This window comes from Pleurodeles waltl, chromosome 7 (genome assembly GCF_031143425.1).
Source record: "Pleurodeles waltl isolate 20211129_DDA chromosome 7, aPleWal1.hap1.20221129, whole genome shotgun sequence".
Taxonomy (NCBI): Eukaryota; Metazoa; Chordata; class Amphibia; order Caudata; family Salamandridae; genus Pleurodeles; species Pleurodeles waltl.
In genome coordinates this window covers 1,214,551,593-1,214,576,032 of record NC_090446.1, presented here as the reverse complement: position 1 = coordinate 1,214,576,032, position 24,440 = coordinate 1,214,551,593, and the positions used below count along the sequence as shown (strand labels likewise).

At 48.7% G+C, this 24,440-nt stretch overlaps 1 protein-coding gene across 1 annotated transcript in view; it reads left to right on the top strand.

The window, feature by feature from the left end:
* Positions 1–24,440, top strand: part of TBCD (tubulin folding cofactor D) — a 1,666,801-nt gene that overhangs the window by 1,624,752 nt on the left and 17,609 nt on the right. Inside the window, 1 exon segment of the mRNA XM_069200356.1 lies at positions 10,748–10,832. Within this exon segment, the coding sequence (XP_069056457.1) occupies positions 10,748–10,832 (85 nt within the window).

The window sequence follows — 24,440 nt, the reverse complement described above, 5'->3', positions numbered from 1 at the left end:
GAAGATCCGTTGGAGGGGGAACAAACAAGCCTTGGTAGCTGCAAGAGTCGAGGTGCACAGGGGTACTGTCCTACCAGGGGAGGCAAGGGTGTACCGTCTCCCAAGTTGGACAGCTGGTAGGGAGGACCAAGGGAACCACTCTAGAGCACCACCTGTGATGCAGTATCCACGCAGCTCCGGAGGAGAGAAGATCCACGCTGCCAGGCGTTGTTGCAGTTGGTGCCTGCGGATGCAGGGGAGTGACTTCTTCAATCCAAGGGAGAGTCCTTCTTACTTCTTGTTGCAGGCGGACGACTCGTCGCCCTCAGAGGATGCATAGCCAGGGAAATATTGCAGTTGCTGGAAGGAGCAGGAGAAACAATGTTGTAAAGCGGAGTTGGCTCTGGAATTGCAGATTGTTGGTTCTTAGAGGGTCCAGTTGCAGTCCCGGTGGTCAGAAGATGAAGTAAAGGATCCAGAGGAGTCCTGCTGGAATCTTGCACGTCAAATCTGAGGACCCACCCAAGATGGAGACCCTAAATAGCCTAGGATGGGGGATTGGTCACCTAGCATGGTGACCACTTATCAGGAGAGGGCTGTGATGTTACCTGCCTGACCTGGCTGCTCAGATGCTCCCAGGGACCTCTGCCTACCTTCGATTCAAGTGGCCACATGGAGGAGCTCTGGGTACCACCCCTGGGGTGGTAATGGACATGGGAGTGGTCACTCCCCTTTCTCTTGTCCAGTTTCGTGCCAGAGCAGGGACATAGGGTCCCTGAACTGGTGCAAACGGGTTTATGCTAGGAGGGCACCAAATGTGCCATTCAAAGCATACTGGTGGCTTGGGAGGCTACCCTGCCCAAACCATGTAACACCTATTTTCAAGGGAGAGGGTGTTATCTCCCTCTCACACAGGAAATCCTTTGTTCTACCTCCCCCTGCCTGAGTTGGTCAAGCATCAGGAGGGCAGAAACCTGTCTGAGGGGTGGCAGCAGCGTAAGCTGCCCAGAAACCCCCAGAATACTAGTAGGAGCAATGCTTGGGGTCCTCCAAGGAGTCCCCAGAGTGTATGGAATCACACAACCAATACTGGCAACAATATTGGGGTATGATTCCAACATGTTTGATACCAAACATGTCCAAGTTCGGAGTTACCATTATGTAGCTGGACACAGGTAGTGAGTGACCTGTGTCCATTACACAAGTAAAATGGCTTCCCTGCACTTACAAAGTCCGGTGCAATGGAACTGGAGTTTGCAGGGGCACCTCTGCTCATGCAGGGGTGCCCTCACACACAGGGACCTGCACCCTGCCCTCATGGCTAGGAGGGCATACCATAGGGGTGACTTTCAGTGACCTGGTGCAGTGACCTGTAGTGAAAGGGTACATGCACCTTTTCATGTAGACTGCAATGGCAGGCCTGCAGACTCATTTTGCATGGGCTCCCATGGTGGCACAATACATGCTGCAGCCCATGGGGAACCCCTAGTGCCCCAATTCCCTGGGTACCTAAGTACCATATACTAGAGACTTACATGGGGACACCAGTATGCCAATTGTGGGGTGTGCTAAGTCCTAGGCACTATCACTTGGGTCCTGGTTAGCAGGATCCCAGTGGAAACAGTATAAGCATACTGATAGCAAGCAAAAAGTGGGGGTAACCATGCCAAAAAGAGGGTATTTTCCTGCATACACTACTCAATGACCATGTCTTTAGTTGAGGGAGCTGACCAGACTTAGGAGTCTAGGCATGGAGGTCTTAAATTCAAGGAGCTTATGGTCCTGTGTACAGCTAGGAAACTTCAGACAGGTAGTATCCCTAACAAAACTATTCTCTTGAACCTACTTATTCAGGATGAGATGCAGAATCCTGATAAGGAGAGGGAAAAAGATGAAGCGTGTGAACCCCGAGGGCTGGAAAGGGAAAACCTTGAACCTGCAGGGTGCTGTGTTGGTAGCACATGGGAGGGTTGTAGCAGTAGGCCCACTTTTACTCCCCAAGAGTTGGTAAAGAGTGTACCCAGGAAGAGTGTATCTGCCTCATCCTCGGGTTCACTTGCCTCAGCATCTGCTGTTGGCACCATCCACTCTAACTCAGATGAGGGATCCCGAAGTAGGGGTTTCAGTTTGTTGAGACTTGAGCAGGCCGAACTCAAGTGGAAACAACAGCAGCTGACTCTAGAGAGAGAGTCCCTAGTGATGGAAAGGGAAATAAATAATTTGGTGTTAGAACCACATGGTGGCAGCATAGGAGAGTCCAGGGTCAGAGAAGAAGCCTTTGATTCCAGGAATCTCAGCAGGATAGTCCCTCCTTACGAAGCTGGGTATGACATCCATAAGTGGATTATTGCTTGAGAGAGGGCATGTAAAGAGGTAGTGGGCAGCTATCCGGTGGCTCTCCTTTGCAGACAAAGGCAGAGACAAACGTTTAACTGTGAGGGAGGAAGAGGCAGATAACTACCAGTTCTTGAAAGAGACTCTGATTGATGGGTTAGGGCTCACAACTGACGAGTATAGAATTAAGTTCAGAGAAACTCAGAAAGAGTCCTCCCAAGACTGGGCAGATTTTGTGGAATGTGCAGCTAAGGCGCTGGAATGCTGATTACATTCTAGTAATGTGCACGAGTATGAAGGGCTGTACAATCTTATCATGAGAGAGCACAACCTTAATAACTGTGTGTTTGAAAGCTGCATCGGTACCTGGTGGACTCAGATCTGACCTCTCCCCGAGAATTGGGAAAGAAGGCAAACAAGTGGGTTTGCACCAGGGTGAGTAAGAAAACTCACAGTGGGGGTGACCAAAAGAAGAGTTCTTCTAAAACCCAGGAGAAGGAGGGGGAGAAAAATATTGAAAAGAAGAAAGAGTTTTTACCAGGCCTATACATTCTTCTGGGGTTTGGTCCAAATCCTCTCCCGCCTCCTCCCAAAAGAAACCTTGGTGCATCCTGTGTAGGGAAAAAAGTCATAGGGCAGTTGGCAGCACTTGCCCTAAAAAGAGCACCAAGAGTACTACTACCGCCACTCCTCCTAGTGTCCCTAGCCATAGCACTGGCGGTAGTACTTCAACCCAGGGTGTAGCTGGGTTCACCTTGGGGAGTGCCGTAGACACAGGCCTAGTCAGAGAAACCACTGAGGCTGTCTTAGTATCAGAGAGTGGCACTGACCTTGCCACTCTGGCTGCCTGGCCTCCTAATAGGAGTAAATTGAGGCAGAAGCTTACAGGGACACATGTGCCAGTGTCACTATGGTGACTGAAGAAAAGGATGGTATCCCCATAGCAAATCTTACTTGGTCACAATTACCAAGCCACCAATGCAGATAACATCACTAAGTGCCACCCCATGGCAGTTGTTAACTTTAGCTGGAGGGGTGGGGGACAGAGGGGTTGCTGGCCCTAAAAGAGTTGTAGTGTCCTCTTCTATTCCTGTAGATTATCTGATGGGCAATGATTTGGAGATCTCAGCATGGGCTGAAGTGGATGTACAGACCCATGCACCAGTTCTATGTATCCCTGCCAATGTAATTGTGACAACTAGAGCACAGGCCAGAAAACAGGGAGAATCAGGAGCACTGAAGCCTGACAGTATGGACCAGTCAGCTCCCAAGAAGCAAATTGCCTCCTGTCCAGTACTCATGTGAGGATTAATTCCCTCTGAGGGATGATCTTACCCCTTGTGAGGAACCTGCATCAGAGGAGCTAGGTGCTGACACAGCAAAGCTCTTGGGTGCAGGGGGGCCCTCCAGGGGAGAACTGAGTCTGGAGCAGGAATCCTGCCCCTCTCTTGAGGTCCTCAGAGGATGTCAGTGGACCCCACTGGGCCTATTGGGAAAATGGGCTTCTATACTCTGAGGCTAGAGACCCCATGTCTGGTGCCACCAGACGGTTGGTCATTAATCAGAGGTTTATGGAGTTCTTACTCAGCTTGGCCCATGACATTCCCCTTGCAGGACATCTTGGGCAAAGCAAGACTTGGTACAGACTTGTCCCACACGTTCACTGGCCCCACATGTCTGAAGACACCAAGGAGTTTTGTCGCTCCTGTGTCACCTGCCAAGTGAGTCGTAAGACAGGTGGCACTACAAAGGCCCCCTTAATTCCACTTCCAGTGGTTGGGGTACCACTTGAGAGGGCAGAGGTTGACATTGTTGGTCCCCTGACCCTCCTACAGAATCTGGGAACAGATTTTTTCTGGTGGTGGTGGTAGCCATGCCACCAGGTACCCAGAGGCCATTCCCCTTAGGCCCACTACAGCTCCTCCAGTGGTCAAGGCCCACCTGGGAATCTTTTCCAGGGTGGGCTTTCCTAAGGAGGTTGTATCCGACAGAGGTGCAAACTTCATGTGTGGATATCTGGATTCACCACTCCCCATCATCCACAGGGAACTGGGTTGGTTGAGCAATTCAACAAACCCTAAAACGTATGATTATGGAACTCTAAGATAAGCTTAGGAGAAGATGGGATATCCTATTAACTTTCCTTCTATTTCCCTACAGAGAGGTTCCTCAGAAGGGAGTGGGTTACAGTCCATTTGAACTTCTGTTCGAAAATCCAGTTAGGGGTCTGCTAGCTCTTGTGTAGGAGTGTTGGGAGCAACTTCTCAAGCCCCCATAATCAAGAAATAGTTGAGTATGAACTAGGCCAGCAGTCCTGCAAGGAAGAGTACATTAAGGATGGTTCTAAAAACCTTGAAGCCAGCTAAGAGCTTCAAAAGCAGTAGCATGACCAAAAGGCCATACTGACTGATTACCAGCCGCAACAGAAAGTGTCAGTCTTAGAGCCTGTGTTCCTCAAGAGCACTCCAAGACAGGTGGAGTGGCCCCCACACAATTGTAGAGCAGAAAGGTGAGCTCACCTATTTGGTTGACCTAGGCACTCCGGCAAGCCCTTGCAGAGTGCTTCATGTGAACCGCCTCAAGCCTTACTATGACAGGGCTGACATGAGCTTGCTTGTGGCCACTGTTGAAAGGCAGAAACCAGAGACTGAACCTTTCCATGACCTTCTCTCCCACAACCCTTTTGATGGTTCAATGGATGGGGTAGTCTTTACAGGCTGCCTTTTTGAACAATAACAAGCTGACTGCAGACAAGTTCTCAGTCAGTTTTCTGAACTCTTTTTCCTGACCACTAGTCCGACCACCTGGTGTGTCCATGATGTGGACACAGGTCTGCCTGAGACCTGGAAAATCTACAGTCATCCTGACCATGTCATCAGGGTGGAAGTCCAAAAGATGCTGAGTTGGGGGTGATTGAGCCTTCAAATAGCCCTTGGGCTAGCCCAGTAGTCCTTGTGCCAAAACCTCACTCCCAGGGTGGAAAGAGAGAAATTAGGTTTTGTGTAGATTACAGAGGCCTCAATGCAGTCACTGAGTCTGATGCCCATCCAATCCCTAAGACAGATGAGCTGATGGATACCTTGGCTTCAGCAGGTACCTCAGCACATTTGACCTGACAGCAGGCTACTGGCAGATCAAGCTAACTAATGCAGCCATGCCCAAACCAGCATTTTCAACTCCCGGTGGGCCTTATCACTTCAGAGTGATGCCCTTTGGTATGAAAATTGCACCTGCCACATTCCAGAGGTTGGTGAATCAAGTTCTGGCAGGCTTGGAAGACATTAGTGTGGCATATCTAGATGATATTGCTGTCTTTAGCTCCACCTGGCAAGATCACCTGGTCCACCTCCGGAGTGTACTTGATGCCTTGAGAAGGGCAGGCCTCATTGTCAAGACTACAGAATGCCAGATATGGTAGAGTAAAGTGGTTTACTTGGCCCACCTGGTAGATGGAAGCCAAGTTCTGTCCCTTCCGAATAAAATCCAAACCATCCTAGATTGGGTTGGTCCAACTACCCAGACCCAAGTCAGAGCTTTTCTAGGCCTGACTGAGTACTACAGGAGATTTGTAAAAGAGTATGGTTCCATTGTAGCCCCTTTTAATGATCTCACTTCTAAAAAGATGCTTTAAAGGTACAGTGGACAGTTAGCTGTCAAGAGGCCTTTGATACCCTGAAAAAGGCCATGTGCTCAGCTCCAGTTTTCAAAAGCTCAGACTGTTCCAAACAATTCATTGTCCAGACCGATGCTGCTGAAATAGGAATAGTAGCAGTGCTATTACAACTAAATGAAAAGGGTGAGGATCAACCTGTTGCTTTTATCGTCAGAAGGTTGACCCCCAGAGAAAGACGTTGGTCAGCCATTGAGAGGGAGGCCTTTGCTATGGTCTGGGCCTTGAAGAAGTTGAGGCCTTACCTGTTTGGCACTCACTTCATTGTTCAGACAGACCACAAGCCCCTCCTCTAGCTTAAACAGATGAAAGGTGAGAACCCCAAACTTTTCAGGTGGTCCATTTCCCTAAAGGGGATGGACTTTTCAGTGGAACATAGCCCTGGGAGTAACCATGCCAATGCAGATGGACTCTCTAGATATTTCTACTTAGATAATGAAGACTCAACTCGGCAAGGTTAGTCTCATTAGCTTTCGTTTGGGAGGGTGTAATGTAGGAAAGTGCCATCTTTGTAGCATAGTTACCCCCACTTTTTGCCTGATGTCAATGTGTTTAGACTGTAGTTCACTGGGATCCTGCTAACCAGGACCCCAGTGGCTGTGCACTCCTCTAATTTTGGTTGCTGTAAACTTTTTACATCCACAGTTCGCATACTGGTGCACCCATGTAAGTCCCTACGATATGGTACGTAGGTACCCAGGGCAATGGTACACTCGGGGTCCCCCATGGGCTGCAGCATGTATTGTGCCACCCATATGAGCCCATGAAAAACTGTCTTCAGGACTGCCAATGCTGCCTGCGTGAAATGGTGCATGCACCCTTTCAACACGTAACCTGATCACTACACTTGTACACTCCAAGTTATCATTCTGGTTCGCCCTTCAGGCCAAGGGCAAGGTGCATATCTCTAAGTGTGAGGGTTTCCCTGCATGAGCAGGATGCCCCTACAGACCCAAGGCCAATTCCTGGACTCTGTAAGTGCAGGGAAACCATCTCACAGTATGTAGTGGACACTGGTTAACACAAGTGTTCCAACTACATAATGACTCCTCCAAACCTAGGCATGTTTGGTATTGAACACGTTGGAATCATGCAACTACACCGATGGGAGTGATAGTTGCATGGTACCATGTACTCTCTGGGTTCCTTAGATGATCCCCCAGTTTTGCGTGGGCAGCCTTACGGAGTTTAGCTGCTGGTCCCAGACACTGTTCTGCCCACCTGCTGGTGAGCCAAGCTTAGGCCGTCGAAGGAGAACAAAGGCTTTCCTGCAAGGAGGAGGTGTGACTACCTCCACATGTGCATCAGGTGTCTAAGGGCTGGGGTGGGGTGGCCTCTGAGCGCCACCAGACTACTTTGAAGGGCACATTTGCATAATCTGGTTTGCACCAGTTCAGGAACCCCCAGTTCCCGCTCTGGCACAAACTACACAAATTGCAAGGGAGTGACCACCCCTGTACAGCTCCTCCCCTAGGGAGGTGCACAGAGCTCTGCCAGGTGGTTGGCTGATTCTGCCATCTTGGAAATAAGATGTGCAGAAGCTCCTGGGAGCATCTGACTGCTTAGACCAGGTAGATGACGTCCCGGACCCCCATCTGATAGGTGGGTCACTTCAGAGAGTGATCAACTGCCTTTTAGGGTTACTTCAGGGCTCCCTCGCGGGTGGGTCCACAGATTCATCGAGCAAGACTCTCCAAGGGTTACTTAAGGTCTTCCCGGTGGCTGGGTCCTCAGATTTGCTGAACAAGACTCTCGAAGGAACTCTCTGCCAGACAACTTCTGCTCCTGGCCTCTGGAACCACTGCTGGTCTGCTTTGGAACTGAACAAGTCTGCTTCTGGTGGGAAGGCTCCCACTGCAACATTGTTTTTCTGGATCCTGCAAGATTTCTGCAACATCCAAGGCTGTGCATCCTCCAGGGTCACAAGGACACAGTTTGCACCTGGAATCCCAAAGGAATCTCCTTGGAGTGAAGGAGTCACACCCCTGCATCCGCAGGCATCTCAAGACAATGTCGACCGGTTGGTGGGGTTTGCTGTCCCCGAACATCTGAAGATCCTGCTTCACATGTGGTGAGTCTGTGGCCTCCTCTGGGTACTGCTTGTATTCTAACCAAGTTGGGAGACTGTGGGCCCTTGCTCCTGCCACTGGAATGGAACCCCCTTGCACAGCAACTTTTGCACTTGCCAAGGCTTGTTGAGTCTTCCTCCAGGAGATCTTCTGGAACCATGACGCTCTGGCCTCCAGCACTCTGCAATCCGAAGATCAGCTCCTCTCCTGCAGCTCGTGGGACGTGGAACTTCTGTTTTGTCGTGCTGGTCAGGCTTCCTTGTGACTCCCTCTGTACTACTCCTGTAGGTCACTCATGGGGGCTCCATCAACTTCCTCTGGCCTTCCTGCGTGCTGAGGGTCATCCCTGACTCCCCCCCCCCCCCCCAAATCCTGGGTGGGGAGGGAGGACCTTGCCGGTCCCCAAAACTTACCAAACTCTTCAGCAGCTCCTGTTGCATTTGCCAGTGCTTGTTCCCTGGGTTCCACCGGCCTGGTACACGGGTCATGATAGCAACTGGACAATCTGAGGCATCCACTGACTCCAGAGAGAGCACCTTCTACCCTCTGCATCTGGGTCCCTGGTGTAAGTACTCCTGTCTTCTGGGTATCCTGGGGTAGGGGCACTCTCCATCTATCCTCTTGTCAGCTGGTTTCCTCGTGGTCCACTGAAAAGGGTCCTGAATTCCACAAACTCCAACCACTACTCTCTGTGTTAGCCTATGGGACAAATGGATGGGTAACGACCTTGCACCTGTTTGCTGGGCACATACTGTACTTTCTTCTGGTGTTTCTATCTGCCCCATCCCCTAGGTAACTACCACACGTACCTTGGTTGGAGTCACTAATTCACATTCCACTTTTTTAGTATATGGTTTGGCTCTCCCAGAGGGCCCTGTGAATTTTTATGCTGTTTCTGATGGTTATTTTGTGCATATATTATGTGTATATATCTCCAAAGGGAGATATACCAATGCTAGTTTAGTAGTAGTGCTCTAATAAAGTATACCTTATTTTTGCAAAACTTGTGTGGTTCCTTCTTATGAGGGAGTTACTGTCTGACTACTGTGTTTTATATTCTTCCTGGATAAGCTTCAGCTGCTCGACTCAGCTACTTCTAGAGAGCTTTTGCTATCTAGACACCTATTCACTATCACTAAGGATTGCCTGGACTTAGTATAGGGTGCCACACCATAGGTGTACAGCGCAAACTGAGCCAGCCTCCTGCACCCGGTGTGATTTATTCTTGTCATTTGCTGGAAGGAACTATATATAAGCATATGTCATAATGGTTAATTAACTGCTCCTGTTTTATAGCATATGGACATGAATATTTAGATGATGATAACAATATAGATGTTGGGATGTGTTCTTTATTAGTTGTCTCAACGTATACATATTCTTCTCTTTGTTAGACCCCCACGATTATGTTAAGAGATCGAAGATTCTCATTTCTTCATCTTCTGTTGAATGTTTGGTCCTGATGAAGGTGGAGCACACATTTAGTATGCCACTTAAATATATATGGATGTTTTTAACTACCTGCCATTGTTGACCACAATAGGAGTAAAGACCATGCATTGATTGCTTCATTGCCTTTTGGACTGTGGGTACACAACTGGGCCCTGGTTTCTTTTACCAAAGGACTTCATTAGATTTTAATTAACTTGATGTTGCTGGGGGCTGTTTTGTCATTTTGCTCTTTTTCGTTTGAAAATCATGTATTTTTCTATTATGGATTTGTTTTAGATTTTTGAATTTTGTATTATTAAATCATGAACGCATTGTATTGTACTGATTAGTAGTTAATTAAATTAGGCTTGTTAAGAGTTATTAGTGATGACGTGTTGCACGAGCACTCTTATTTCCTACAATGCCCACACCTTTTTTGTTTGACAGTGAGAGGTAGGTACAGAGGAGGGCAATGAAAGCATTGATGATGTTGGCTCTTAGCACATGTTTCATCTTGATTGTCTTCTTTCTTACCTTTAAGCTTTGAAGAATGCAATAGGATGTTTTTACAGAATTTACGCAAACCATTCCTCAGAAGGTGATCCTTCAAAAAATACTTGGAAAGTAATATGTTAACAATTTACAGTTTCAAATTGAAGCAAGATCCACTAAGAGCCTTAAAATTTGAGTAGATGGCAGACTCCTTTTCTTGCCACCCCGCTAGCGCAAGCCTCATTAAAGCCATTTTTATTTGATTTGCCATGCTTAGAAGCAGTTTAAAACATCTAAATCCATGTGTGATGAAGTCTGGGGGACACATTTATTTCTCATGGATGTGCTGCATTTCCATACAGGTGAGCATGTGCTGATTGGATGAAATATTTTTAAACCAAGATTTTCAGAGTAAGAGGCTGCCTATACAACTTGTGGCCTCCATCAAGATGCATATTCCGCAAGCACAAATGTGAGGATAATAAATGTATCCATAGGGTGGATATAGTCTTTTCAGTAACATGGAAAATCAGACCCACATGTTAGATGCACCTGTTAAATAGATACTGTTAACTTTGTGAATTTTCAAAGATGTAAATGATGGTTTTCAATTTCTTATTTATGTCAAACTGACCTCGAGGTTGAATGTGATTAGAAATACTTCAGAATTTGTAAACCTTGCATGTTCACTGTGGCGTGCCCCAGTGATTTTAGGTCTTGAAAATTAATGATCATTTTATTTATTGGTGTCTTTGTATTTGATCTTTTCAAGGGATGCTGAGCTGCCTGTAGTGAGACAACAGCGGAATCATCTCTGTGATTTAATGAAGGTGCCTAAACCAGTGCTTGTCTCAAAGGTAAATCCAAGATTTGTGTCTTGTTATGTTTTTGAATAACACAGATTCTTCTTGAATTATTTGTATTTAAACATTGCTTTTGCTTACACAGCTTGGTCTTTGTGACATCTCATCTCCTATTATCCAGCACATGTATGCTGGGACATATTCCTTGGGGGTGGGTTGTCCATATGCAGTTAACAAACATCATATCACAATTGCATTGGACTCTACAGTTTAGCAGCTACTGAATTGTTCCAGAAACAAACCTTGCCCTTCATTTGTAGAAGATGTATGTCTGATGAAAAAACATTGAATATTGTGCATAATTTTTACTTTTGAATTCTTTGAATTCAGTCTATTGGTATTTATAACTTCTGATGGATACTTCTGCTTGCTGATTTCTCGCCTTCTGATTGTACCAGGCGCAGTCTGGAGCCAGAAACTTTCTCAGTAGCTCGTCCATGCTGATGAAGGGACCTGGCTCCATGTCGGTGATGGAAACTATGGCACTGTGACGTCAGCGCTGGCTTCTTGATGTTTGTTCCCTTTTTTCTGGGTCTTTTTTACTAATACGGAGCTTGTTGTGATAGAATTTTTCCTAAGAGGTACGGTTCTTTAATTCTATAAGGAAACTAGGCTATTAGGCCTGTAGGACGTGATGCCTGCACAAGTAATACGTCCACAATTACACACTCACTGGGAACCAATCATCCCATTGTAACGCTCAACTCTCTTAGGGTAGCGAAGCAGAGCAGTCTAAGGCCTACTGAGAGGAAGTGATGTGGGCTAGTAATCATATTGTCGGGCATGCGGCAATAACACTCAGCCGTTTACATTCCAGTCTGGGCTTCTTCTGTGGAAAAGGAAAAGTACATTTATTTCACATACTACTAATTACTACACACCAATTTACCATTATGTACATAAGGTAGCTGTAAATACATTTGCTGACCTTCTGAAATCACATTTGACCCCCTAAAATCACATGTGATCATGGCCCTCAAAAATCATAGTCCCCCCCACCCTCCACATATATAACTAGCACAACATAATTTAGGAGGGTGACACTTTAAATAAAGCAGGCCTCTTAGTTTTGTCAGGGTTACTATATTAAAAGAATAGCAAGTTGGAAACCATCCCTCCATCACTTAAATAAGTAGCCATGATTTACAGGCAATTATCATTGTCAATAAAACATTGCAATATTTATCATGTCACTGCCAGCAGTACACTTTTGAATAATGTGTTGTCAGAAAACCTGGCAGCTGTGTCAGGATTTTTTATACCTTCCAGACCAACCCTCATTATTTAAATCTTGTATTGTTAAAGTTTCCCGAAGGGACTCATTCACATATTTCCTCACCCCATGTGTCATGACACAATGGGATCTTGTTTCATCCGTTTTTTTATGGGGTTCCCTTTCTGCACAGTTGTTGGTTAAGGTTGCACATGTTTAAAAAGTTTTTTTCTGATTACAATAACATTTGTTAGATGTCAATGAGCTGCAAAGACTAAGGGGGTCATTACAACCCTGGCGGATGGCGGAGAACCGGCGGTAAGACCGCCAACAGGCTGGCGGTCTTACCTTGGTGTATCATGACCATGGCAGTTACCGCCATGGTCATCCGCCGGTTCTCAGTTCCGCCCGCCAGGGCGGAGACGACCGCAGGGCTGGAGACCTGGGTCTCCAGCCCGGCGGCCGTCAGTATACCGCCGGCGGTATTTGGACCCGGCTTACCGCCGTGGATTTCCAGCGGTTTCAACCGCCATGAAATCCATGGCGGTAAGCACTATCAATGCCAGGGAATTCCTTCCCAGGCACTGACAGGGGTCTCCCCCTCCCCGACTCCCTCCCCTACACCCCTCACCACCCCTGCCACCCCCCAAAGGTGGCAGGGCCCCCTCCCCACCCCGACCCCCAACATAACATTACTCACACACACCCGACACGCATGCAGGCACCACCAACACACACACGCACACACCCCGACATACATGCCTACATCCACACACACAGTCAGACACGCACACCCACATTCAAACATACACGCACACATCCATACAGACATACCCACGCACTCATTCCCAAAACACGCAACACCCCCACAAGCATACACGCACTCACATACCCCCCAACATACACAGATGCACACCCCCATGCACCCACACAACACCCTCCCACCCCCCTCCCCTAACGGACGATCGACTTACCTGTTCCGTCGATCCGCTGAGAGGGGATGGGAGCCATGGGGGCAGCTCCGCCGACACCACACCGCCAACAGAACACCACTGCGCAGAATCACAGGACGTGATTATCTGGGCGGTGTTCTGTTGGCAGGACGTGATTAGCTGGGCGGTGTTCTGTTGGCGTGGCAGTGGAGGTGGAGCAACCTCCACTTCCCCGCCGCCTGCAAGTATGGCTGTTGGCGGCTCTCTGTCTGAAAAACGACAGAGGGCAGCCAACGGTCATGATACACCGAGCGGCAAACCGCCTCCACTGGCGGTCTTCGGGCACGGCGGTCCCTCGGCGGTCTTGTTAAAAGACCGCCGAGGTTGTAATGACCCCCTAAGTGTCTGCACTCTGTTAACTTGTTTCTTCCCCCATAAGTTGGTTCTCTCAATCAGTGCTGCTTTAATGCCCAAAGTAGTTATCCCTTTTCACTTAGGTCAGTCCATTACATAACTCTCATTTTATTCCTCACTTCTTCCCACAAACTGGATCCCAGGATGGCAGGTAGTTTTATTATTAACCAAACTAAGGACATGTGAACTGATAACTGCATAAGATACACAGGCAACAGGAGGGGCCAGTGTAGGAGGCTGGCCTGGTGTGTGTGGACACATATGGCGTTGGAACCCTATAGCAGCTCCAGGCAACCCTTATTAGGAAGTGTAACTGTGTCTGGGAAGTCAGGGCTCTCTAGTGGGAGCTGTGGTGAGTAGCCGAGACTTAACTAGGAGGAGTGGAAATCACTTGCAATACCACAGTAGTTACACAGTAACTGATCACGCGTGAAAGGAACCACACAGTGTTGCAAAAATAAAGGTACTTTATTATAGAAACACTGAACTAGAATACTATATGCAATCCCCCTGTTGGAGGTAAGCACACACAAAATATATACAAGTATGTACTAAGGATTAGCATTAAAAATTAGCAACAGCATGATAGAGCGGGGGCCCTGTAGACAGGCCAAATCATATACTAAAATAGTGGAATGTGAGAATTGGTCCTCCACCACAGGATATGGAGTAGGTAGCCAAGGGCTGTGAGAGTATGGAACCCCAAGAGGTGAGTATCTAGAAGACCCCCAGCAACCAGAAGAGCTGAGGTAAGTTACCTGGTCACCCTTTAGGCTAACATGGACACTTAGGATTGAAACACTGCAAAAACAGGACCGGACCAGTGGAACCTAACAGTGGATTCCAGATAAAGAGGACCTGTGGAAGAAGTCCAGTCCACGCAGGAGTGTGCAGGTGAGGAAGGAGACAATGCCCACCCTTCTGTGGGTGAAGATCTGGGATGACGGTGAAGGACGAAGGCTAGCTGCGGAGTCAAGGAGCTGAAGAGAAGTCCCTGAAGTCACTTAGGAGCTGTCCCTCCATCGTCACTGGACTGCAGATGGGTCAGTGGTTAGGGGGACCAAAAACAAGCACAAGTAAACGCAAGTTGGAGCTGAAGAAGATTTGCTGGGCTGGAGAGGACCAGCAAGGTCCTACGGACTCGACCCTTGGAGAGGAATCCAGACTGACCCTCAGAAGACAGGACAACCAGCAGAAGCAGTCAGAGCCACAGCAGCAACCCACTGGTAGCAGGCATAGTAAGTAGCAGTGAGGCCCAGGCTGCACACCTAAGGAGGAGTCCAACATTGCTGGAGAAGCAGAGAGGAGACTGTCCTTGCAGAGGTAAGGTGCTGGAGGCAGGGCTACTTGGAGCCTGAAGATCACTCGGAGCAGGAGTCAGCAAGCTTTGGTTGCTGCAACAGTCGTGATGCAGAGGGATTCTGTCCTTGAGGAAGAGAGACAGACTCACTGTCTCCCAAGTTGGAGAGAAGGCAAAGTGGACCCAGGGGACCGGCGGCTCAGAACCACCACCTGTGTTGGAGAATCTTCGCAGATCTTGAAGACAGAAGATCTCAGCAGCCGGATGTCGTTGTCTGAGGTACCAGCGGATGCAGGGGAGTGATTGCTTCACTCCCAAGGAGATTTCTTCTTGCCTCTTTGGTGCAGCTGAAGTCTTGCTGACCCCAGAGGATGCACAGCCATGGAAATGTTGCAAAACGCTGACAGGAGCCACAGAAACAATGTTGCAGGGCGAAGCCGTCTCTTTGTTGCAGTCTTGTTCAGTTCCTGTGAACTCCAGCAGCGGTTCCATTGGCCAAGAGCAGAACAATTTTAATGCAAAGGAGTCCTGGTGGAGTCTTTAATGTCAAATCTGGGGATCCACCTACAAGGGAGTCCCTAAATAGCCCTAACAGGGGCTTGGTAACTCTGCAGAGTGACCATCTATCAGAGGATGTCACTGACATCAGTCACCTGTCCTGACCAACCAGATGCTCCCAGGGGCCTCTGCACATCTTGCTTCCAAGATAGTAGAATCAAGTGGCCACCTGGAGGAGCTCTGGGCACCATCCCTGGGGTGGTAATGGACGGGGGAGTGGTCACTCCCCCTTTTCTTTCTGTGGTTTCGGGCCAGAGCAGGGACCGGGGGTCCCTGGACTGGTGCAAGCCAGATGATGCAAGGACGGCACGAAATGTGCCCTTCAAAGCAAACCATTGGTGCAGGGAGGCTACCCCTCCCCAGCCTCGTAATACCTATTTCCAAGGGAGAGGGTGTTGCCTCCCTCTCCCACAGGAAATCTTTTGTTCTGCCTTCCCCTACTTGAGCTAGTCAAGCAGCAGGAGGGTAGAAACCTGTCTGAGGGGCTTCAGCAGTGTGGGCTGCCTGCAAACCCTGGAAGACTGGCAGGAGCAATACAAGGGGCCACTAGGGTGCATGGAATCATGCCACTAATACTGGCATTACTATTGGGGTATAATTCCGACATGTTTGATACCAAACATGCCTAGGTTCAGAGTTACCATTATATAACTGGACCACAGACCTGTGGCCAGTACACGGGTAAAATGGCTTTCCCGTACTTACGAAGTCCAGTGCATTGGAACTGGAGTTCGTAGGGGCACCTTTGCTCATGCAGCGTGCCCTCACACACAAGAACCTGTACCCTGCCCTCTGGGCTAGGAGGGCCTACCATAGGTGTGACTTACAGTAACTTGGTGCAGTGACCAGCAGTGAAAGGGAGAATGCACCTTTTCACGCAGGCTGCAGTGGCAGGCCTGAAGACACAGTTTGGGACAAGATGGCCACAGCACACAGAGAGTAATGTCCAACAGTAAAACGAGAATAGGTAATCCTGGTGTCGTAATGAGTTGGGAGAAGTATGAAGTTGAAGCGAGCCTCAAATCCTGTTTGCAGATGGTATCTTTATTTGTAAGTGTTCGAAATCATTGAGTCATCATGGAGATACAGCCAACACGTGTTTCGTCACACAGGTGACTTCATCAAGGCTGGGGCAGTTAGCCAATATGGGTGATGGTAGTACTTGGTAGAGAAGTTGCTCAATGGTTCAATTGGGCTTAGTATAGTCATAAAGCTGTAATTAGTATGGCTGCGCCAAGCAGCTGTAGGTGCGTAGGTGTGGAGCTTGTATGATACTGCAGACAGAGGAGGCCCTGATAAGCCTGTCACCATAACCGGGAAGCAGAGTGGCGGTGAGCTCATTACCTCGCGTTCACTCTGACAGGCTTATCAGGGCCTCCTCTGTCTGCAGTATCATACCTCTGCTAGGGTTAAGGATTGTCCCTTTCATAACCCTAGTTTTTTGCACAGAGAAACTGTTAGTTCTTTACATGTCCCTGCGCTTCTGGCATGGAAGTTCGTGGAAAAGGATCTGACGTACGCGGGCCTTGGTGGTGCCTTAGTAGCTGACCGTGACATCACAGACTGCTCCAATGATGCCACGCGGATCCGAAAGACGCCACCAGACGGCGTGCACAAGGGTATTGCTCTGCAAAAGTTCCAGATTCCAACCTGTCTCTATTCTAAATGTAAGGAACCTGCAGCTAGCTGATTTCTCTACCAGATAATGCATTACTGACGGTAAGTAACTTGTTCAGTGGTTACTTACTCAGTCGTCCCATAGACTAATACAGGGAAGTAGTGGTTGGAGTTTGTGTTTCAGGACCCTTCCCAGTGGACCCCGAGGAAACCAACAGACAAGAAGAAGGTTAGAGAGTGCCCCACCCAAGGATACCCAGAAGACAGGGGTACCTACACAAGGGGACCCGGATGCAGAGAGGAGAAGGGACTCTGAAGTCAGTGGAAGCCTCAGATTGTCCAGTTGCTGTCATGACCCGTGGACCAGGCTGGTGGAACCTAGGGAAGGATTCTAGATGTAGAGGACATGAAAAGGAAAAAGACAGAGTCCAACACCCTTGAGGTGCCCAGGTGGTGCAAGTGGCAATGCCCACCCTCCTAGAGGTGAAGTTCGTGCAAGTCAGAGGAGGGAGAAGTCCAGCTGCGGGGTCCAGTAACTGCCAGAGATCCTAGGAGTCATCTACGAGCTGTCCTTCAACGGTCATTGGATTGCAGGAGGGCCATTGACCAGCCAGGTCACCAACAAGTACTGGCAAATGCAAGCAGAAGTTGAAGATGTATTTGCAGAGTTTTGGGGGACAAGCAAGGTCCAAGAGACTCTTTCCTTGAGGGAGAGTCAGGGCTTGCCCTCAGCATGCAGAAAGGCAAGCAGTAGTCATTGGAGTGACCCACAGGGAGTCACAAGGAGGCCTCAGCAGTCTGATGTCGCAGGAGCTGTAGGACAGAGGCTGATCTTCGAGTTGCAGAGTGCTGGAGGCTGTGGCAGGAGCAGGGACCCGGAGCAGGGACCCACAGTCTCCCAAGTTGGTCAGAAGACGAGCAGGACCCAGAGGAAGCTACAGACCCACCACCTGTGATGCAGAGCCTTTCAATGTCCGTGAAACAGCAGACCCACCAGCTGAGAAGCCACCCCAGCCCTTAGTCACCTAATACACAGAGGGAGGTGGTGCAGGAAATCCTTTATTCTTACTTCCTCTGCCTGAGCCAGGCTCACCAGCAGGAGAGCAGAACAGTGCCTGGGGTCAGCAGCAGCATGGGCTGGCAGTGAGATCCCATTAGGCTGCACAGGCAGAGCTGGGGGATCCTCTAAGGAACCCCCAGAGTACAGGGGATCATGCAAGTGGCACTGTAATTTGTGTAGTTGCATGATTCCAACATGTTTGATACCAAACATGCTTAGGTTTGTAGAAACCATTATGTAGTTGGACATCTTGGGTTGACCAGTGGACACTACATACCTTAAAATGACTTCCCCCCTCACTTACAAAGCCCATGTGTAGGAAGCTGGCTCTGTATATACTGTACCAAAGTGAGATATAGTGTGCACAGAGTACAGTGGTTCCCCAGTGGCATAACAGAGGCTAAAGTAGATAATACTAATGTTCTCTTGTGGTAGTGTGGTTGAGCAATTAAGCTCATCAGAGGGTAGTGCAAAGCATTTGTTGTACACACACAGGCAATACATGAGGCACACACTCAATGACTAACTCAAGGCCAGTAGTTTTTATATAGCAAAATTATATGCTGTTACTTTATTACTAGAACCAGAAGAACTTTGTTGCAGGTAAGAACAGTTGTAAGTAGGTATCAAGCATGTGTATCAAATGTACTTTGCTTGGTTTTAGCAGATAAAGCAGTTTACAAGTAAGTAGCAATTTTCTATTTCAAAATTTGACACAGAGCAATATTCCACAGGAGTCTATGGAGTCCTAGGGGAGGAAAGTAACAACACAGAAAACATGTAAGTACACGACTTACGATTCCAGTCTTCGGGTTTTAGCATGTCCACTGGTCAAGGTTTAGGTTGACCCCAAAGTGCACCCCAAGCAACACGGGCCGGCTGGGTGCAGAGTTCAAAGTTGGCGTTGGGTTTGTAATGGAATCCTATGAGGACTGGGGAGTGCTTGGAAAAAATCTGCCTGCTGAAGTTGTCTTGTGTTCAGAGGACAGACCTGGGGGGTTTAGGTGAGCACCAGGGGGTGGAGGGTAGGGAAGGGGGTCACAGGCTAGCACCAAACACACACCCTCAGTGGCATCCGGGCGGCCGGGTGCAAACACAGTTTTGGGCTCCCTATGCTTTTCAATAGGGGGATCCCAGGGGTCACAAAGATGCTGCAGGCTGGGTTCAGGGGGGCCGGTTCCGGGAAACCGCAGGCTGGACAAGGAGAAAGCTGCCTGCTGAACGTTGCTTCACCGGTGGTCGGATTTCCTAAAGCCAGGGGTTTACAGGTGCAGGGGTACTTTTGGGTGTCGGGTATCTTCGACCATTTCCCTCACAATCAGGGCAGTCCTCTGGATTTAGGCTGCAGGCGTTGTCATGTTGGACAGGAGGGGTCACCCCAGGGTGGACACAAGGTCAGACCCGCTCGGGACATGCTTTAGACCGGAGGACCACTTGGACACGGGCCGTGTGCATCGGGAGAGAGTGGGCAGGACTTGCGGATCCGGGGCAGTTCTGGAGTCCTTCTTGGAGTTTCTTGTGGACAGGGCTGCTCTCCTCAGAAGTTCTTGGTCCTCTGGTGAGCAGGCAGTCCTCTGGGGGATTGGAGAGCTCGCTGGTCCTGCAGGATGTGCATCACATTTTGGTAGCAGAGTCCTTGAAGCTTCAGACAGGTCGGTAGCACTGGGGCCAAGACAGTTGTTGTCTGGAGTCTTCACTGCTGGGGGACCACTTAGTAGTCCTTCTTTCTTCTTGTCTTGAGGTCGCTAGGAATCTGGTGAGCTAGGTTCAGGGGAGCCCTTAAATTGTAGATTTAGGGGGGTTACAGGGGTCAGAGGGCAGTAGCTAATGACTATTGTCCCTGAGGCTACACCCTTCCTGTGCCCACTCCTAACCCTATTGGTCCCTGTCCTCCAAACCAAGATGGCGGATTTTGCAGGGAGGGGGTCACTTCAGCTCTGGGCAACAGCCGGACTTGCTGCCAAAATTGGGTTTTCCCGGGGATGGGTGTGGGGTGCTATCTCCCCTAGCTGGAGTTCCCTGGGGCACTGTAAAAGGAGGCCTGAGTCTTTGAGGTTCACCACCAAGTGTTGCTGTTACTCAAGGGGGGTGGTATGAAGTACCTCCATGAGAGCAGGCTTTGTTTCTAACTCCAGAGAGCACCAAGTATTTCACCCCATGGGGTCAGAAACTTGTCTTTAAGTGGCAGGCTGGCACAGACTGGTCATCCTTACACTAAAGTGTTGGTTAAAATACAGGGGGTATCTCTAAGGTGCCCTCTGGGTGCATTTTACAATAAATCCAACACTGGCATCAGTGTGGATTTATTGTGCTGAGATGTTTGATACCAAACTTCCCAGCCTTCAGTGAAGTTATCATGGAGCCGTGGAGCTTGTGATGACATACTCCCAGCCCATGTACTCAGTTTGGCCACACTGCACTTACAATGTCTAAGAAGAGACTTAGACGCTGTAGGGGCATATTGCTTATGCAGCTCTGTCCTCATCTGTGGTATAGTGCACCCTGCCTGAGGGCTGTAAGGCCTGCTAGAGAGGTGACTTACCTATGCCACAGGCAGTGGTGGGTGGGCATGGCACCCTGAGAGGGATGCTATGTCGACTTTACCTTTTTCTCCCCACCGGCTCACACAATCTGCAGTGGCAGTGTGCATGTGTTTGGTGAGGGGTCTCTTAAGGTGGCACAATACATGCCACAGCCCTTATGGACTCTCCCTGATCAAAGGGCCCTTGGTACGACTAGTACCTTTTACAAGGGACTTAGCTGTGTGTAGGAACAATGGTACAGTTTTAGGGAAAGAACATTGGTGCTGGGGCCTGGTTATCGGGATCCCAGCATACACTCAGTCAAGTCAGCATCAATACCAGGCAAAAAGATGGGTGGAGGAGGAGGGTTGGGGGGAAGTAACCATGCCAAAAGGGTCACTTTCCCACACAACCCCCTCCCAAACGAAAGAGGATAAGATTAATCTTTCTCAAGAGAGTCTTCATTGTCTAAATGGAAAAAACATGGCATAGGCAGTCCCAGGTCTGTCTTCCACTGTTAAGTCCATTCCCTGTAGGGAGGTGGAGCACCTCAAAAGTTTAGGGTTCTTACCTTTCTTTTGCCTTAGCCACCTGAGAGGTCTGTGGTGAGTTTGTACAGTAAAGTGAGTACCAAACAGGTATGGTCTTAACTTTTTCAGGGACCAAGCCACAGCAAAGGTCTCCCTCTCAATGGCGTTCCAACGCTGCTCCCTATGGATTAGCCTCCTGGTAATGAAAGCAACAGGTTGGTCATGGCCATCATCATTGGCCTGAAACAGGACTGTTCCTATCCCATGTTCAGAGGCATATGTCTGCACAATGAACTTCTTAGAGTAGCCTGAAGCTTTAACAACTGGTTCTAAGCACATTGCCTCCTTCAGGGTGTCAAAGGCCTTTTGACAGTCAAGTGTCCAGTTAACATTATTGGGCATCTTTTTTTAAGTCAGTTCTGTGAGGGGGTCACAATGGATCCATATCCCTTCACAAACCTCCTATAGTAACCAGTCAAGCCAAGAAATGCCCTGACTTGAGTCAGGGTTTTTGGAGCTTCCCAGTCCAAAGAATTGTCTGGATCTTGGGCTGTAAGGATTGCACTTGGTCTCCACCTACAAGGTAGCCCTAGTATACAAAAGTGTTCCACCCTATCTGGCACTCAGGTGCCTTCATAGTGAGGCCTGCTGATTGCAGAGCCTGCAAAACCTTCTCCAGGTGGATCAAATGATCCTGCCAGGAGGAGCTAAAGACAGCAATATCATCAAGATATGTTGCACTGAAGGAATCCAAGCCAGCAAGGACTTGATTCACTAAACTTTGGAAGGTGGCAAGGGCTTTCTTTAAACCAAAGGGCATAACAGTGAACTGATAATGGGCATCAGGTGTAGAGAATGTAGTATTTTTCTTTGCTTCTGGTGCCATTCTAATTTGCCAGTACCCTGCAGTTAATTCAAAGGTACTGAGAATTTTTGCTGCACCTAATTTATCTATCAACTCATCTGCTCTTGGAATAGGGTGAGCATCTGTCTTGGTGACAAAGCTGAGACCTCTGTAGTCCACACACAACCTCATCTCTTTCTTTCCATCATTGGAATGAGGTTTGGGGACCAAGACCACTGCGCTAGCCCAGGGAGTGCCAGAGGGTTCAGTAACCCCTAAATCCAGCATCTTGGGAACTTCCACTTTGATGCTGTCCTTGACTTGATCAGACTCTCAATAGTTCTTGTTCTTGACAGGCAAAGTGACTCCTGTGTCCACATCATGGATACACAGATGGGTCTGTCCAGGGGTCAAGGAGAAGAGCCCTGCAAACTGCTGTAGGACTTACCTGCAGTGAGCCTGCTGTTGGGCAGTGAGGGTGTCTCAGAAGACAACTCCATCAACTGACTCATCTTTAGGGTTGTGTGAGAGGAGGCAAGGGAGACATTCAGACATTCACTCTCTGCTTCCTGATCCTCATCATTAACCATCAGCATGGTTACATCAGCCCTATCACAGTAGAGCATGAGGCGGTTCACATGGATTATCTTTTTGGGTGTTGTGCTGGTGCCCAAGCCTACCAAGTAGGTGACCTCACTCTTCTTTTCTAGGATTGGGTAAGGGCCACTTCATCTATCCTGGAGTACCCTGGGAGCCACAGGCTGCAGACCCCATACCTTCTGCCCTGGTTGGAACTCTACCCCTGCAGCCTTTTGGTCATACCACTGCTTCTGGGGCAGTTGGCTGGCCTCAAGAATTTTGAATGCCCTTTCCATGTACTCAGCCATCCTAGAACGGAGGCCAGGCACATAGTCCACCACATCTTGTTTAGGCTCATGGAGAGGTCTCTCCCAACCCTCCTTCACAAGTGCAGGTAATCCCCTAACAGGGTCATAAAGCAGAGGTTCAAAGGGGGAAAATCCTACTCCCTTCTTAAGCACCTCTCTGTAGGTGAAAAGCAAGCATGGCAGGAGGATCATGCCCTTCTTTGTCTTGTTGAACCTTTCAACAAGTCCATTGGTTTGTGGATGGTATGGTGTGGTGAACTTGTAAATCACCCCACATTCATTCCACGTGTGTTTTAGATAAGCAGATATGAAGTTCATACCTCTGTCAGAAACCACCTCCTTAGGAAACCGTACCCTGGTAGAAATAACAATAAGAGCTTTGGCTACTGCAGGAGCTGTAGTAGACCTAAGGGGAATTGCTTCAGGGTACCTGGTAGCATGATCCACTACCACCAGTATGTACTGATTTCCTGAGGCTGTGGGTGGTTCAGGTGGACCCGCAATGTCTACACCAACCCTATTAAAGGGGACCCCTACCACAGGTAGTGGAATTAGGGGGGGGCTTTGGGTGGCCACCTGCCTTACCACTGGCTTGGCAGGAGACACAGGAGCTACAAAACCCCTTCATCTTTTGGGATATGTTGGGCCAGTAGTAATGGCCGACAAGCCTATCCCAGGGTTTTGTCTGGCCCAGATGCTCAAACTGCTGAGGAACTACGACTGTCCTGTTTGCACCAAGTTTCGGGTCTCTGGCCTCAGTGTATAGGAGTCCCTCCTCCGAACAGACCCTGTGGGAGCCACTGACATCTCCCTTTTCCTGTGCAGCTGCTTGCTGCCTCAGGCCTTCAAGAGTGGAACAGGTTTTCTGTCCCTGGCACAGCTGGTCCCTTGACATTCCCCCTGGGCCCAAGAGCTCTACCTGATAAGGATCCAGCTCCATGGACTCAGTTCCCGCAGAGGACATTAAGACGTCTTCCTTAGAAAAGGAGTCTTGGGTTTGTTGCTGCTCAGAAGCTGGTTCCCTAATACATCCAACACTGGCATCAGTGTTTGCTGAACATTGTTTTCCTCCATAGGATAACATTGAGAGAACTCTGAAAATTGCACTGTGTTGATTTCTGAAACTGCAAAGTATTTATACTTAAAAGTCCACTTATCTGATTACCAAGTTCTTGGGTTTGAAACATATATAAAAATAATTATTTTTCTAAATTGATCTTGGATGTATTCTTCGAGTGTGTGTCTCATTTTCTTGCCTCTGAGAGTAAGCAAATGCTTAGCACTACCCTCTGATACGGCTAACTGCTTGCCCACTCTACCACAAATAAAGCATTAGTCCTGTCTACTTTAGTCTCAGCAAACCAGTTGGGGATCAATTGGACTCTCTGCAAAGTGTACTTCATTTTAGTGCGGTCTTCTTAATGGCCATTACATGGACCAGGAGGGTCACTGAGTTTCAAACTCTTTCAGTTTACCGTCCGTACACAAGCTTCTGCCAGGACAAAGTGGTTCTTCAGACTCACGGCTCCTTTCTACCGGAGGTGGTGACTCAGTTCCATGTCATCCAAAACATCATGCTGCTGACATTTTCCACCCCACTGTAGGAAAGTACCCCTTTTGGCATGGTTACCCCCGCCCCACACACACCTTTTGCCTGATACTGATGCTAACTTGACGAAGTGTGTTCTGGGATCCTGATAACCAGTCGACATGGTATCCCTGCAA